The sequence below is a fragment of the Dipodomys merriami genome, unplaced genomic scaffold (genome assembly GCF_024711535.1).
Source record: "Dipodomys merriami isolate MVZ:Mamm:240054 unplaced genomic scaffold, mDipMer1.0.p SCAF_3, whole genome shotgun sequence".
Lineage (NCBI taxonomy): Eukaryota > Metazoa > Chordata > Mammalia > Rodentia > Heteromyidae > Dipodomys > Dipodomys merriami.
Window position 1 is genome coordinate 57,827,116 of NW_027204492.1, and position 18,066 is coordinate 57,845,181.

Genomic DNA, 18,066 nt, shown 5'->3' on the forward strand with positions numbered 1-18,066 from the left:
TTAAAGCCTAGTAGAGAATTAAATAATCATGGCATATTTAGGAATGAGCAAAACGTATTAATAATAATATGTCACATAAAATAGAAATACAATGTTAAAAAATGAACTCTACAATTTAGTCGGGAGGAAAAAGAGGGGGTAAGTGTAGTTGTGGAGGTGGGAAGGGAAAGGATGGTAGGGGAAAACAAAGAAGGAGGTAACAATACTTGATAGGAAATGTACTCATTACCTTGCTCATGTAACTGTAACCCCTCTGTACAGTATTTTTACAATAAAAAATGTATTTAATTAAAAAAAGAAACAATGCTATGAGCTTAAAAGGACATTGAAAGTTTTTCATGGCTAGACAATGTTTACTAGAAAGTAAGGGCCATTTAAAACTTCCTGATCAGCTTAATACTTAAATTTAGAAAAATGAAGTACTATTTACATTTAGAGTTGAATAGGAAAGAGATCTGAGGTGACAACTCCATTTGGTTTACTATACAAATATTGTTTCTTTTTTAATATATATTTTTATTGTAAAGGTACTATATAGAGGGGTTACAGTTACATGAGTACGGTAATAAGCATATTTCCAATCAAGCATTGCTACCTCCTCCTTAGATTTTCCCCTACCATCCCTTCCCTCCCCACCTCCCCAACTTCTCCCTCCCCCCTCCGAAGCAGTAAAGTTTGTTTTCGACATAGTGTCTTGTACATCTCATTGGTACATGGGTCAACCTAAATCCTTATTTCAGCATTTTGTTATTTCCCTTCCCCTCCCCAAATTAAAAAATGTATAAACAAGATGCAGGGCACCAGAATCCAATACAGTGAAATAGGGTTATACCATGGGGAAAGAACATAAAAAAGAAACAAAAAATCACACAGTATATTATAAATACATTGAAAAGAACAGCAAGAAAGGTAAAACCTTTTGGGTCCCTATCTTGGGGTTCATTTCGCTTATCATCACATTATATGTCATATGTACATAGCTTTTGACCTTTTCTGCTTGTCCTAGACATATACTATTTATTGCAAATAAGGGAAATCATGGGACGTATGTTTCTTTGGGCCTGGCTTACTTCACTTAATATAATTTTTTCCAAGTCTTTCTATTTCCTAACAAATGGTACAATGTCATTCTTTCTGATGGCAGCATAGAATTCCATGTGGTGTATATACACCATATTTTCTTGATCCATTCATCTACTGAGGGGCATCTGGTTTGGTTCCATATCTTAGCTATGGTGAATAATGCTGCAGTAAACATAGTTGTGTTGCTAGCTTTTGTATGGCTTTGTTTGTGATCATTTGGGTAAATGCCCAAGAGTAGGACTGCTGGGTCATAGGGGAGCTAGCTCTACAAGGGACAAGGGTCTCATATCTAAATTATACTTAGAACTCAAAAAATTATATTCCCAAACAACAAATCCTCAATGAAACAACTGCCTGATTAATAAATGTGCTAAAGACTTAGAGACTTCTCTGAAGATAAAATAAGAAAGGCCAATAGACACATGAAAAAATGCTTAACTTAGTTAGCCATAAAGGAAATGCAAATCAAAAGAACATTGAGATTCCACCTCATCCCAGTTAAAATGACTATAATCAAGAAATGTAATAACAGCAGATGCTGGAGGGGATGTGGTCAAAAGGGAATCTTACTGCATTGTTGGTGGGAGTGTAAACTTGTTCAACCACTTTGGAAAGCAGTATGGAGGTTTCTCAAATATTCTGTTTCTAACAAAGTATCTCCCTGCATTTCAGTGTAGACATTTGAATGGTAAAGAAATGACAGGTTGTACAGGAGTCCCTGAAGATAAGTTTAACTGGACTTGGATGAGTAAATGAAATGAAGATATATGGAGAACAGCACAACAAAACCATGTCTTACCTGTTCAGAGAAATGAGTCAGTAATGTAATATGTTTAATGAGATGATTTTTCAGACTTGAAAACTCTGACATGCAATCAAATGGAGGCCTGCCAGGGAAAGATGACAAAGAGATTCCATCAATCTAAGTTTCTTGGAATATCTTATCTTTATGCTTTTGGATATCGAGAGTTACAATCTAAAAATTAAATCTCCAAGGGTTCTAGACATTACAATAGGCTATCAAAAGTACCCAAACTAACTGTAACTATAATATTTTTATGTCTTCAATAGGGTATGCAAGATAGTAAGGGCAGAATTTACAAATAATTCTTGCTTTTAAATTACTGTAAAAAGTAGATGGTTAAATAGACCTTCTGTGTATTATTTAATTTTTATTACTTCAGATGTCACTTAACTTTCTTACTATATGTATGATTTGAAAAATGAATAAAATGAAAAGAGTCAAGTATTAATCATCCATATAATACACAACTAGATTATTTCTTAAAACAGCTAAATCTATTATTAATTTAGCCACAAATAAGCAATAAGACACTGTAGTGTAATGAAATATTTGGAACTTATTATTTATGTCTCTTAGCCTTTCTTCTATGAATTACCATAATGAAAAGTCCAAACCTGAATGAAATAAAACCTATCGATCTTTATTAGAGAATGATTGGTTACTTCATCTGTACATTAAGAAAATTTAGGGCTACAATGTTGCTGAGGGTAAGAGCATTTGCCTAACAGGGGCAAAGGCCTGTTTTCAATACCCAGCAGCACAAAAAAATAACCTTTTCTATGGCTAATTAAGTATAATAAAAAAGATAGATAAAAATGAATAAGTTCATTTGTGAATAATAATCCCTTTGTACAACTAAAGATAATAAAATTATAATTTAAAAAGATCATTTGTGAAACAGATTATCATGCACTACAATTATATGAGTCTACATTAACTTTCACAATGGAAATTTTCTATTTTTAATAATATTAGATAAAGAAATTTGCAAGTCTCCCTAAATTCATAAGACATGGGAATCTCTGGTATTTGCAGTAATGTACCATTTTTGGAGACCTATTTCCAAAGCATATGGCATGTCCAAATATTTATTGCCTCTTTATTTAAAACTACCATTAAGGTAATTTAAAAGAAGTAAATAAAAATATAACTAGGCCTATAGTTTTTTGTGGTAAAGTAGTTGCCAAGACCCATATCGAAAACTATAATTGTTCAGTTCATGAAATTGGTAGGTAAAGTTCCTTGGGCCAGTTTTGTCTTCTCATTTATTTCTAAATATGTGATAAAATATTTACATTGATAAAAATGAGAACCTAGAAAAAGGCTACTCCCCTTCATCCTATGCTGCCTTCGAATTTCAGCACAAAATAAGTTCCATTTATGTTGCTTTCCAATTAGGATCTTGGGTAATAATGTTTAGATAAATGGTCTTCAAATAATATATGATTCCCAATAAATTTAGTCATAATATTTTTCTACCTCAAATTAGTAATTTGGCCATAATTTAAATAGCTATTGGAAATCTAAAAATGAGGAAAACAATCCTTGTCAATACATCATAAGGTTTCCACTTAGTATTAAAATAATTTTTAAAAAGCTCATAATTTCTACAACAAATGAAAATATTCTGTCACTAATTTGCAGCACTAAAAGGAAGTTCTATCACATAGATGTAAGCTTAGAGTGCTTATAAAATCAATCCTTTAGGCACTGTAGGTAAGTTAAAAAATTTCAGGTAACTATAAAAGCTTCACATTTTACAAATATATAAAAAAGATGAAAATCTTCCTAAAATAAGCCAGTTAACCAATTTTTTCACTTTTTTTTCTTTTGTCGGTGGTGGGGATTGAACTCTGGGCCTGGGCACTTTCCTAGGCTCTTCAGCTCAAGGCGAGTGCTCTACCGCTTGGGCCACAGCACCACTTCCGGTTTTCTAGTGGTTTATTGGATATAAGAGTCTCATGGACTTTTCTCCTGCCTGGGCTGGCTTTGAACCATGATTCTCAGATCTCAGTCTCCTGAGTAGCTAGGATTACAGGCTTGAGCCACCCGCGCCCGGCTAATTTTTTCACTTTAATATATGATGACATATTGAATTGTACTCATCTTTCATTCTCAAAGATCATTATTATTATTGTCTGTCTTACCAATGTGACTCACCAAATTTATATGCTTCTTTTGCAAAAAGCTGAAGCAATTTTTAATTTTGAATAATATATTTGATTAAGGAAGGATGAACCAAGTCATACTGTAGTTTGAATAGCAATCTGAGAAGAATTCAATATTCAAACCAATAATGAAAAATTTGTATCTTAACAGCATCTTTCCCTTGTGGTTTTTAGAAAAAATGATGAGGGTGATCTTCAATAATCCATAGAAATTACTTTCCTATGACTGTAATCATTGTTTTCAAAGAGAACAGGAGTAATTCCTCTAGTTGACCCTCTAACCAGATATTTGATAAGAGACAGTGTAATAGTTGTACAGGAAGTTTAATTTGGTTCAGTGATAACTATAGTTTAAATTCATGCTATTTTCTCATAAGCTGATGAGTAATGGATAAAATTTGCAAAGCATATGAACTTTCCAAAGGAGGTATTTGGAGTATCATAAGTGATTAAAAGCAAAGAAATCTAAAAATACTAAGATGTTCTGTAACAAATTGCCTAGCACAAAACAATTTTTGATGCTCCAATTCATAGCATTTTTTGGTGTCCAGAGATATTTTAGATGTTTAGTGTGTCCTCACTTTAGTAAAAAGGTGGTTGAATTTGAATAGCTCTTATTAGTAGTTGCTAGTTCTTAATCAAGGGTTATGAAAAACTCAAAGTGAAATTCATCAGCTAAAACAATGAAGATGTGAAGATGAATTGTCATGATACCTGAAATCAATTTTTATCAGTCATCATATTCTGAAAGAGGAATTGACTGTCCTAGATCTTATGTTTCATTGACAAAGGCAAAAAAGGTCTTAAATTGAGGAATTTAATGAAACAATATTACATGATCATGTGAATTTTGCAATAAGACTACTTTGATAAAATGAGAATATCTACTATTAGTTAAGAAGATTATGTACATGTGGGTAACTTCTAATTTTGCTACTCCATCCTGTGGCTACCTTGGCTCACTATTCTTCTCCTCATTCTGTTCCTTAAGTTCAGTTTGTTATAAAAATCCAAAATACTTGGTTTCTGACTTTGGTTTGAGAATTTCACTGGTCACCAGATAGTTGTTTGTAAGGACGTCAAATGAAAACAGAATTAATGAATCTGTTAAATTTTATCTGACAGAAATTTCTTTGAAAAAAGTGGGTAATTAGCTTTTTCGTTTTTCATGTGAAAAAATTGTTAATTGTAGCAAAAAGGTGATGATGGGTCATTTAAATATCAGGTAACAAAAATGTGTGGGGAAAAGTTTTGACTTCTAAATTTTTTTTCACTACATAACATCTCTTAACTTTAAAATATACTACTTATCAGGAGCAAAGGCCTTAGGAATAAATATCTATAAACTGATTGATTTGTGTGTGAACTAAGTGTTGACTACAGTTTGGTCAATACAGCAGTTAAGAAATCCAAATATTAATGTTTTTTAAATGTTGCTATGAAAGCAAGAGAAGGTTATGGAAATCATTTGGTAGCACAGAGTTTTAGAAATAGGAATCCCTAATTTTATCAAAATACAACAAAAATTTTTTGTTTCAGCAATAAAGTTCATAATCAGTAATTTAGAACTTTAGTGTGGTATCTCTGTATTCCTGCTATATTGTAGATAGATAAGTGTTGTTTCAATGTACCATTGTATTTTACAGCAAAACCTAATATTTCAAAATAATACAAAAAGAAGAAAAATTCTACTTTTGTAAAATGAATGTTTTTCTGTAAATTCATAAGATAAATTTCTTTTCATTGAAAGAAAGGTAACTATGTTGCATACCCTAGAGAGATATTCAGAATATCACTAAAATGAAGTATGGAAGTAAGATAAACTCACACTTAAAATTTCCAAGAAGAAAGAGGGACATATAGTGCTATCTTAGGATGTTAAGTATCAGATATTAAGAATTACCTTTCCAGAATGCTTAGTATCATCTTGACCACATTAATCACTTCGAGAGCAGCTATAAAAATGTTATGAGGTGGTTGTTCAAAAGTGCCATGTAGACTACGCGCCCTTCTTCTTTCCGATATCAAGACAAGAATATGGTCAATAGCATGCTCAAGATGTTCACTTTGCTTTCCAAATCTGGTAGACATCTTTTTGTCACTCTGAAATTAAAGTGGAAGTTTGGGAGGCAGAAATGAAGCAGTAATTTCTAACAAACTATAAATATGGAAGAGAGTCAACATCAATATTGTTTATTAGGGATGTAAAATTATCATCAACTGTATTCCATTCTTTATATACTTTTTCTGTTACACCTTATGTCACTCATAGAAGTTGTGGCATAAAGGGCATGAATAGAATAATGTTTATCTATGGGAACACTGATGTGAGTGATTTTATAATACTTAACTAAATGTAAGCTCATTAAGCCTGATATTTACTTAATACATCCATTTCATCTCTTTTTTAGAGCTTTTATCATTCAGTGGGAAAGCCTGTACTACTTTATACATTGGACAAGATTTTGTATAGGTATACATATCAAGAAAGAAGATAATTTCATTTATCTTTTATTGTTTTATACATTTTTATCTTTTTATACTTTCAATTATCTTAAAGCATGGAAATTATGAATACTCCTTCCAAATGTTGATAATTTAAATATAGAGGAGCTGTAAAATTACTGCATTCTGATAGTTAGATGTACATCTAAAGCTTGACTAAACATTTCTCTTTTCTTTTTGTGTCCACAAGTATGAAAACAATTCATCCATCATACTGGGTTCATCAGATAGGTATCAGAAATGATGACATCTAGTTGCAGTAATGGACTACAACTCTTTCTAGTTTCCCTATGTAATGGGCAAGGAGTTAATCAATGATTTACCAACTACTGAATAAACCTTTTTAAAAAAATCCTTCCATTTTAGTCATTGAAAGTCTTAGGTGTAGAGATATTTAAGATTATTTTGATGTAGGCCTAATAAATTATGTAAAGGTGCACATTTTTGTGGTTATTATCATACCAGAGAATCAAGGGCACATCTCAATGATATTATTTGCTTTACACGAAATATATTAGGCAATGTGTTAAAATGTTTTCTCGGGGCTAGGAAGGTGGCTCAGTGGTAGAGTGCTTGCCTTGCATGCATGAGGCCCTGGGTTCAATTCCTCAGCACCACATAAGCAAAAAAGAAAAAAGCCGGTAGTGGCGCTGTGGCTCAAGTGGTAGAATGCTAGCCTTGAGCTGAAGAGCTGAGGGACAGCGCCCAGGCCCAGAGTTCAGGCCCCATGACCTGACCCAAAAATAAATAAATAAATAAAATGTTTTCTCTTAGCATTTCAATCTAAATATAACAACTCTACTTATAAAATGAGGGAAGGGGTAACAAGTTTGACAAGAAATGTACTTATTACCTCCTTACTTATGTAATTATAACCCTTATGTACATCACTGTGACAATAACAAAATTGTCTTCTGCATTCCTGTTTGGGTAGTGTTTCCATCATGTGAATGAGCTTACTTTATGCTTAATGGCAGACAAGATGTGTAGTTGGGAATATTATTAGAAAATTATAGATACCAAGATGAAATTATCAATGCCAGTTTTCAAGCTGTAAGCTTTAAAAGGAATTTCCTTTTAACTTCTGCTTCCTATGATTCTTCAGCTTTTGCCGATAGAACATTTTTATTATATTATTATTATTGTATTTATTATATAAAATAAATTAATTTGGTATATAATTTTTCTTTCAAGATCTTTCAAAAAATCATATGATAACTTTATTATCAAGTTACTTTGACAAAGTCTATAGTTTACCATGTTTATGGCTTATTGTGAGGTTTTGTTTTATGGTTTTTGGTTTTGGCAGTAGGGTGGAGAATGGTTGCAAGCTGTTCCTGAGCTTTTTTGCTGAAGGTCAGTTCTCTACCATTTGAGTTACAGCTCCATTTCAGGCTTTTTTTGATGATTAAGTGGAGATAAGAATCTCCTGGACTTTCCTATATGGTCTGGTTTTGAACCGTAATTCACAATTCTGAGTCTCTTGAATAGCTAGGATTATAAGCATCAGACACTGGCACTCAAGTTATTGTGAGAGTTTATATATAACTTCCCTATTCTTGAGCTCTTCTATCTTATTTTTCTATTGGCCAAGTAAAAATACAAGCCCATTAATTTTAATGAATGCATGGGTAATGTATTTCTTGAGTTTATAGTCTTAAGGATTTTTTTTCAATTGCCGACTTACGTGATTGCTTTCCCAAAGTCACATAGTTAGAATTTATCCTTGAAAAGGAATTTCTGATATCTAATACTCTTTGTAATACATTATTAAATGTAGCTACCAATAAAAGGAGAAGGGAAATGGGAATTTTCTGATATATCGACACTATTGTCCGTGTGATGAAACAGAAAGACATCCAAGTATGGTCTGAGATCTGTGTTTGTTCAAATCATTTAAATGTATCAGCACTTCAGTTGTTTTTATATTTAAAATGTGGATCCTTAATACCTGCTTATACTACTCAGAATTTTTAAATATATCAAATGTTATAAAATATAAGTAATTATTTTCTATATAATTGGTATATAACATAATGAATAATGGCATTTTAGCAATTCATAGGCATTACATTCTTAATTATGTCTAGTCTCTTTGTAGTTAAAAAATTACAAATTAAACATTTAGATTCTTTAATACCTAAAATATGTATTGGAAATTTTATTGCAGTTTTAGAAAATATGAAAATTAAACAATTGATAACTACGGGTTTAATTTTTGTTATTTAATAAACCCCCTTTATAGAGTATAATTTAGATATATCTTCTCTTTTTCTCTGTGAGTAAACTTTTTTCAGTATTTCTAAAACAACCTAGGTTAAGTGCCTTATAATTCGACAATATTTAGGGTTTGCAAATGGAAACCTAATAGTACCAAAATAGTAATTATTTTAGTCTAGATAACTAACAGCAAATGATAACACTTAGTGATGGAAGAGATGACTCTCATGAAGCAGCATTGAACACTTAATTGAGCATGCTAAAAAGTAAAACCCTTGGACAATTATTTGAAATTCACAAAAAATAAAAATAAAATTTAAGACAGGTATTTTTAAAATTTCAAGTTGTGTATATTAAAGTGGTAATAAAATTGACATTATTATTTATAAATTGCAATAGGGTCATGAAGGCGCCCAACAGGTGTTTCTCAAGTGTTACCCTGTCCTAAAATTTCTGTGAAATCAGAGGCTTCATGAACCACAGTGGTATCTATCTGCTTCAATCCATTTAGGATCTTAAGAATATAAGAGCCAAGGAAGATAACTCCTCATGTTTCCCTTAAAATTTGAGCTATAAACTTTTAACTTTATTATGACTCATCAAATGAAATATTTTGTTTTCAGCTTAACAGTTTACTACATTTGATTGAAGTATGGCCTTTACTGATTTGAGTACAGAACTTTAAAGAACTGATAACAATAATGGAAATGATCGTGCTTATTATTTAGCTTACAACAAAACAGTACTAGCCTCTTTATGCACCAACTCGCTCCCTTTAGTCATTCTTGATGTGGCTAATGGACTGAGTATGGGTGCTGAATATTGCAACATCATTTCCCCAAACTGTATGGAGCAGGAGTAACATCTAAAGGTTACTGAAGTTTGAAGAATTGCAATTAAAGAATAGAAGAGATCCATTTAGGGACTAATGGTCCATATAGAGAAGCTTATATATATATATAATGTTTTGTATTTAGAAACACGGGACTCTTCTCAACAATTTCTGAAAAATGTATTATGAACTTGGGATATTAAAAATAGAATACAGGGGGCTGGGAAGGTGGCTCAGTGGTAGAGTGCTTGCCTTGCATGCCTGAGGCCCTGGGTTCGATTCCTCAGCACCACATTAAGCAAAAAGAAAAAAGCCGGAAGTGGCGCTGTGGCTCAAGTGGTAGAGCGCTAGCCTTGAGCTGAAGAGCTGAGGGACAGCGCCCAGGCCCAGAGTTCAGGCCCCACGACCGGACCCAAAAAAAAAAAAAAATAGAATACAGCCAGGCTCTGGTGGCTCACACCTGGAATCCTAGCTACTCAGGAGGCTGAAATCTGAGGATTGCAGTTCAAAGCTAGCCCAGGCAGGAAAGCCGTGAGACTCTTATCTCCAATAAACCACCAGAAAACTGGAAGTGGTGCTGTGGTTCAAGTCGTAGAGCGCTTACCCTGAGCTGAAGAGAGCAGGGACAGCACCCAGGCCCATAGTTCAAACCCCACGACCAACAAAAAAAAATACATTAAAAATAGAATAGATATAATAACAATTTTTTTCTTTCTTGTACTGGTCCTTGGGCTTGATCTTGCCTAGACAATGTCTCTGGTGTTTTTTTTTTAATTTTTTAATTTTTTTCCTCAAGGGCTAGCACTTTACCACTTGCGCCACAGCACCATTTCTGGCTTTTCTGTGTTCAATCGGAAATGAGAGTCTGGGACTTTCTTACTCAGGCTGACTTAATAGCCATGCTCATCTCCTTAGTAGCTAAGATTACAAACGTGAGCCATCAGTTCCATGAACAAACAATTTTTTTAAATGGGTTCTATGATTTTATAAAGACATTTTTTATTTCAGAGATTAATTATGGGTAAATTAAGAATAAAGATTTTCTTGTTGATATCTGGAACCATAAACAAAAGCTAGTGATTGTCTCTGACTTTATGAATGTATGAGCTAAAAGGAAATGAATGTTTTGTTTTGTTTTTTTTACAACTTCTGTTTAATTTTCAATTACTTACTGGGGAGAATCATCCAACTACTTGGTGATTTACCAAAAACCAACCAAGGTTACATAAAAATGAAATCTAAGAATGGAGAGGTAGTTCATTTCTATGATCCAGTAGAATAAAGAGTATTATTAATGAAGAAAATACTATTTTGACTTTTACTGATATGAAAATAGCATTAGATAGGATTATATTCTTCAAAGAATTAAAATCAAAATCTCTCTGGTACTAATAAATTGAAGATTGACTAAAAATTTCTATCTGGATTAATGATCATCTAATATAATTTCATAATCTTTTAGAAAGAAAAGAATACATCTCTAATGGTTGTGGTTTCCAGAGCAATAGCACTTTTCTGTTGCTATTGTTGTTGGCACTGAAATTTGACCACAGGGTCTCACACTTGTTAAGCAGATAATTTTCATGCCTACAGCCTATTTTGTATTGATTATTTTTGAGATAGGGTTTCACTTTCTGCCTGCTTTGGGTTTCCTGTTTTAGGTTTCCTGTTATAGCTGGGATGACAGACATTTACCACTATGCCCATCTTCTTCTGCTGATATGGAGTCTCTGTTCAGTCTGGCATGATCATCCAGATCTTAGCCACCCAAGTAGCTAGAATTATAAGTGTGATCTACTGATACCCTGTTAGAAAAGCAATACAATTTTTAACAATCAAATCAATGGCTGAACACAGTGACTCATGATTGATAGGTTCATGAGACTCTACATTAACCAATAGAAGGCTGGGATGTTGGTGGTATGAATTGAAGTCCAGGCTGGCTGTGCATAAATGTGGTAGCCTTTTCAAAAAATAATGAAAGCAAAAGACTGGGGATATGGCTCAGATGATAGAGCACCTTCCTTGCAAGCACAAGGCCCTGAGTTCAAATTGCAGTAGTGCCAAAATAAATCAAATCAATCGCTTCTGTGGGTGGAAGTAGTAATATAGAAGATCCTCTCTTCCAGAAATGGACTTAAAGTCTGAAATCTGAATACAAGTCTAGTTTCCACAATTTACTAAAATTATTGCCAAAATACTCAAGATTTAATTATCATATTCACAGGATGGGATATCCTTATGGAAATCTAAGACATAACAGAGTTAAACACAAAAACCCCTTGATAATAGTTGAGGACAAAATGGGTTAATGATAAAACTAATTTCTAAATTGTCATATAGATAGACAGAATTATTTTGTATCACAACATGAAAAATGTGCCAACAGTAATTACATAATGTAAAGAAGACAACACAAAACTTTATGATTAAAAATTGCTAGAACCAAGTTGGAATTAACTTATAAATGTGCTAGCAAATACTTCAGAGTTGTATGCAAGTGTATACAAATGTATTAACAGAATATGATATTTTAGGCAAGATAATAAAATGGTGCAATTTCTTGAAAGGCAACTCACAATACAACAAAATGAATACCAGGAAACAGATACTTGGAACATGAGGGGTGGGGTCAATGACAGGAGGATAGATGAATGAGGAGAGGAAGGGTGGAGAGAATAGTCATATAATTTAATTCATAGCCTACAAAATTAAAAAATCTGAGGAGAGAGGTAGGATTAGGAGAGATTCAGGAGTATGATGAAAGCATAACATCTATCAAGAAGCACTGTATTCATGAACTGATGTGTTGAATGGGTAACTCCTTTGTACAACTATTTAAAAATAATAAAAACTACTAAAAATAGAAACATAAAATGTTTACATAAACATTCATTTTCTACCTTTTTCTAGCATAGATTACTTGAAAGATCAAAGTTTTTACACACCTATTAACTTCAAAAATGCCTAACTCTGCCATTTTTATTTTCTTTGTCTACATTTACTTCCTACTTCATACATCACTTTCATATAAAATGTTATTACTTGTAATTTATTTGTTTTACTTTTTCTTAACAGGACTGGCAGAAACTAAGAAAAGGTCTTTTTCTAATAAATATTTCTTATTTATACAATGATTTCTTAAATGTTTCCCATTATATTCTGCAGAAGCCCATAGTGACATGCCAAAGAAAAGTTAAATATATATTTAATAGGGATCATTTGCACAGTAATTCTATATTCAGCACAATTACCAGTGGTCAAATTGCAATATATTAGAGTTTAATATTCTTAGTAATTGATGAGTCTACTCATCATAGTTTAGTCAAGACTTTAATGAATATATGTAATAGCAATGAGTCCAAGGAAAAAATCCCTCTGGTGTTTTTGCTTTGTTAGCTAAGAAGGCTCTTCAAGAGTACAATGCTCCATTCCAGTCTTAAATGTATATATATTTTTTACTCTTTAGAAGACATTTAAACTAAAGGACAGCATTGCCTAAATACACTGTATAGTGTTTTGCATGAAATAGTTAAGTCTAAGAAGGCCCTGGCCCTAGGTTATTTTATACTGCATTATTTTACAAACCGTAGAATTAATAAAGACACTCATATATAGGAAACAACATTCTTCAATTCTCAACCAAAACACTCAGCCTTCTAGTATAGATATATTAAAGTAAGTCAAGATCAACCAAATAGTACTCAGGAAACATAAGTGTTTGTAGCAGTTAATCATATACTCTATGTAGGGCTCAAGGAGGGAGTGAGAGTGGTACTTCGAGAAAATGATAGGAGGCAAGATATGTGCTAAAGAGTAAATTTGTGTAATGAGGAAAATCACAAAAAAATGAGTGCATTATAAGAAGCAAACAGAAGAATTGGGATAAGAGAGAAGATGAATGTTAAGCATATCTATTCAGCATAGAGTAATATTGAAAAAATAGGAATATCTTAAATATAAGGGAGTCTGCAACCATACACAGAAATTCTTTTATTTAGGAGTTTTTAAGACATCAACACATTCAATAAACAATAATAGCAACTAAGAGCTGCACATTTAATTAAAGATGAAGAGGAAAGGGATAGAAACAAGAAAACAAGATGATTTTTCTAGCCATACAGATAAATAAAATGTCTGAAAGTGTAGAATTTCTACAGTTAATGCACTTCTATTTAAAAGAAGGCATAGTCACTATAAAGGAATAATTTGTATATCTAAAAATTTTTGTTCTGTATTGAAAGTAGAAAATTTATCAAAGGTATTCTTCAAAGATTATATTTTTCAAAGATAGTATAAGAAACTAGAGTGATTTTTGGTATTATAATTTGAGTTACTTGAGGTCAGCACATGGAAATTTACTACTATAATGTTAATACAATAAATCTGAATGGCTGAGTTTAGTCATTAATGATTATACTGCGGGGGATATATCTTTAATATTGACAACATTTCCTTTTGTACTAATATTATTAGTTTCAAAAATTAAATTCCAAAAACTGCTAAAATTTCAAAATCCACTCATGAAGTTCTGTGTTGAAGTATGCTTACATTTTTAATATCAATAAGTAATTGTGCAAAGGGGTTTCAACTCAATATGACAATTTGAGTACAATGCTTCTTGATCAATGGTTTGAAAATATTTCAGTGCTGCATGTGATTCCTGATGATTGCTATTAGAAGCAGATGTGAATAATGGTATAATGGACTTAACAACACTAAAAGTTTTGTTTTTGATAGGTTTTTTAATGTGCTTCCATAATGTTTATTGTCAGAAGTGTGGTAACTGAATAGCACTAGACAGAAAGTAGCATATATATATTTTCATATATATATGAAAATGTATATTCAGGGGAAAAATAAAACTAGCCCACTTTTCAAATAAGTGGGAGGGATGGAGTTCATCATTTGTGTGATGATATCTACATAGTTAATATTTAGGTGTTTTAATAGAAGAGTCTAAGGTTTATAATATAGGTGTTTTTAAATGCACACAATGGAATTCTATGCTTCCATCAGAAAGAATGACATCGTCCCATTCATGAGGAAATGGGAAGACTTGGAAAAAATTATATTAAGTGAAGTAAGCCAGACCCAAAGAAACATACGCTCCATGGTTTCTCTCATTTGTAATAATTACTATATGGATATTCCTACAAGAAATCACAATAGCCCAATAACTATGTACCTATGACCATATAAAATGATGTTAATCAAATGAACCCCAAGATATGGAAACAAGAGGGTTTTGTGGCTTGCTTGCTTTCTTTTTCTTTCTTTCTTTCTTTCTTTCTTTCTTTCTTTCTTTCTTTCTTTCTTTCTTTCTTTCTTTCTTTCTTTTTCTTTCTTTCTTTCTTTCTTTCTTTCTTTCTTTCTTTCTTTCTTTCTTTTTCTTTTCTTTCCCTTCCTTCCTTCCTTCCTTCCTTCCTTCCTTCCTTCCTTCCTTCCTTCCTTCCTTCCTTCCTTCCTTCCTTCCTTCCTTCTTTTCTTCCTTCCTTCCTTCCTTCCTTCCTTCCTTCCTTCCTTCCTTTCTTTCTTTCTTTCTTCTTTGCAGCTATTTCTTTTGTCTTTCTATTTTTCCTCTGTTTTATTCCCTGTGGTCACTGCTTCTGATTTTGGAACACTTTGTCTTGTGTATAAATTTATCTGATTTGAGGAAGGGAAGAGGAATCACAGAAACAGTAGGACAAAGAGCGAACTATTCATGGTGTTACCTTGATCTTGGTCTTCTCAGTCTCTAGAATTGTGATAAATATATTTCTATAGTTTATAAGTAATATGCTCTTAGGTTATAAACAAAATTTTATTATAGCAACCCAACCAAATCATCAGATAAGTTAGTGTGCATAAGTGTTTCTGTGTGTGAGAAAGATGCAACAAAAATGAATATTAAGAAGAGAAGGGGAAGAGCAGCAGCAAAAGTTAAAAACATTCTTAAAAATGTTATCATTATATGTCTGTTTAGACTTCTATTTCAAAGATCAGTTGCTTAGCCAGATGATTCTACCTGAATTAAATTCATTTAATATATTGAGTTATGGACCTCAAGCCTGGCTGCTTTTGTGAAATGTCAGAATTGACAAAGAAAAACATACTTGCTAAATAATAGTGTATTTTCAAAAAAGTGATTGAGCTTAACAGAAATAAAGGTTTTTTTAAGGGAATGTGCAGTGAACCATGGAGATCATAGTTTTCAAGCTAAAGGCCACATATACGAATTTATTTCTAATCACTTTGAAAATCTTCAAATGATTCAAGACCTTATAAAGAATAGATTTCTTTTTTCCTGCATAAAGGAATATAAAATTTATGAATGTTAGGGAAGATTATTAAAATCATACCAATTTCATAGTACATAGACCAACTTGTGAAATGGCTAGCTCTCTCTCTGAACATGAACTTAATGAATAATAAGATCATGTTCAGCATAGTTTAGTCTTTCAGAACAAAGCTTGATTTGATTATTGCATTTATCCATTTAGTCCCCTAATTGTGTAGAAGTCACTTATGATGTTATTTCCACAGTGTACCAAAGATAGGAATATGTATATGAATAGTCAATCTTACTTAAAATAACATGATTAAGATCAACAAGAATAATACATTCTACTAGGTTTTTACTTAAGTGTATCTTTCAGTAATAGTTTTAATATGTCACATAAAAAATCTATGCTGTTCAGAGAATATGATAAAGCTTAATTTAAAAGTGTTTAGTAATTGTTCCTCCAGAGATACATTATGAACTTAATAAAATAGATGATAGGAGGGCTGGGAAGGTGGCTCAGTGGTAGAGCACTTGCCTTGCATGCATGAAGCTCTGGGTTCGATTCCTCAGCACCACATAAGCAAAAAGAAAAAAGCCAGAAGTGGCGTTATGGCTCAAGTGGTAGAGCGCTAGCCTTGAGCTGAAGAGCTGAGGGACAGTGCTCAGGCCCAGAGTTCAGGCCCCACGAACGGACCCCAAAAAACAAAAAAAAACAAAAACAAAAACAAGATGATAGGAAATATTAAAAATATGTTATATAAGGGCATTGTAGCCTTCACAAATATCATAAGCTAGCATGACAATCTTCAGTTATCAAGTGCTGGATTGTCTTAGATTCAATGACATTTCTATTCCTAGATAAAACAAGCATAAGAAAACTACCTATTTATTAAACAATAATATAGTATGGCACAAATAATATTTTCATCATTGGCATGGAGAAAGTAAAATATAGGTTTATTTTATCCATATGAGAAATAAATTACATGAAGCAATAAATTCTAAAAGTAAGACCTTATAATTCTTAACAAGCTTTGTGACAATATGAATCTAAAAAGAAGAAAATCTCAATCAGAGCCTTATATTTATGTTAAATGAGGTAAGTCAGGCCCAGAGAGACAGAAGATATATGTTTTCCTTCACATGCTTAAAGTAGAATTAGTTTATAAACTCAAAAGTAAATACATTGGATTGTTTGCATGTGTATACAAAGGCATCAACTGAAATATTGTAGATTCAAAGTGTAACTCCTTAGAAAGGCAAAGTCAGAGTTCAACAAAATGAATACCAGGAAATGGATACTTGAAAGGGGAGAGGTGGAGTCATCAGATAAGGTGTAGACAAATGAAGAGGGGAAGGCAGTAAAATGCAGTCAAGAATTCAAAGTATATCCTACAAAATTAATAAAAGTGAGAAAAGTAATGGGTTGGCAGAGATGGGTGAGAATGTTCAAAGAGGTGACATTTATCAAGGTGTATTTATGAACTAATAGCAATTCCTTTGTACAACTACTTAAAGATAATAAAATAATTAAAAATAAAGGGCAACAAGATAAAATAGTTTATACCAAATTCAAAGAATATATGCAGCATAGTAGTACATCCCTGTAATTCTAGCTACATGGGAGATGTAGGTAGTAGGACTGAAGTCTGAGGATAGTCCAGGCAAAAATGTAGGCCCTTTCTAAAATTAACTAAATCAAAAAGGCTGGAGGCATGGCTCAAGTTGTTGAGCACTTATCTAGCAATCACGAAGTCCTGAGTTCAAACTCTAGTATTGCTAAGTACAAAGAGAGAGAGAAATAAGAACAAAGAAAGAAATGAGAGAGCAGAGAAAGAGAAACGAAGAAGGAAAGAAAGAAAGAAAGAAAGAAAGAAAGAAAGAAAGAAAGAAAGAAAGAAAGAAAGAAAGAAAGAAAGAAAGAAAGAAAGAAATAGGAAGGAAGGAAGGAAGGAAGGAAGGAAGGAAGGAAGGAAGGAAGGAAGGAAGGAAGGAAGGAAGGAAGGAAGGAAAAGGAAAGGAAAGGAAAGGAAAGAAGGGAAGGGAAGGGAAGGGAAGGGAAGGAAGGAAGGGAAGGGAAGGGAAGGAAAGGAAGGAAAAGAAGGGAGGAAAGGAAGGGAGGAAGGGAGGAAGGGAAGAAGAGAGGAAGGAAGGAAGGGAGGGAGGGAGGGAGGAAGGGAGGGAGGGA

The 18,066-nt window shown here is 32.7% G+C and overlaps 1 protein-coding gene across 1 annotated transcript in view; it reads right to left on the bottom strand.

Moving 5' to 3' along the window:
• Positions 1 to 18,066, bottom strand: part of LOC138839809 (uncharacterized) — a 351,218-nt gene that overhangs the window by 231,288 nt on the left and 101,864 nt on the right. The window contains exons 5-6 of the mRNA XM_070039343.1: positions 5,960 to 6,159; positions 1,883 to 1,970 (exon numbers count right to left, since the gene is read on the bottom strand). Coding sequence (XP_069895444.1) covers positions 1,883 to 1,970; positions 5,960 to 6,159 — 288 coding nt within the window. The remainder of the gene's footprint in view (positions 1 to 1,882; positions 1,971 to 5,959; positions 6,160 to 18,066) is intronic.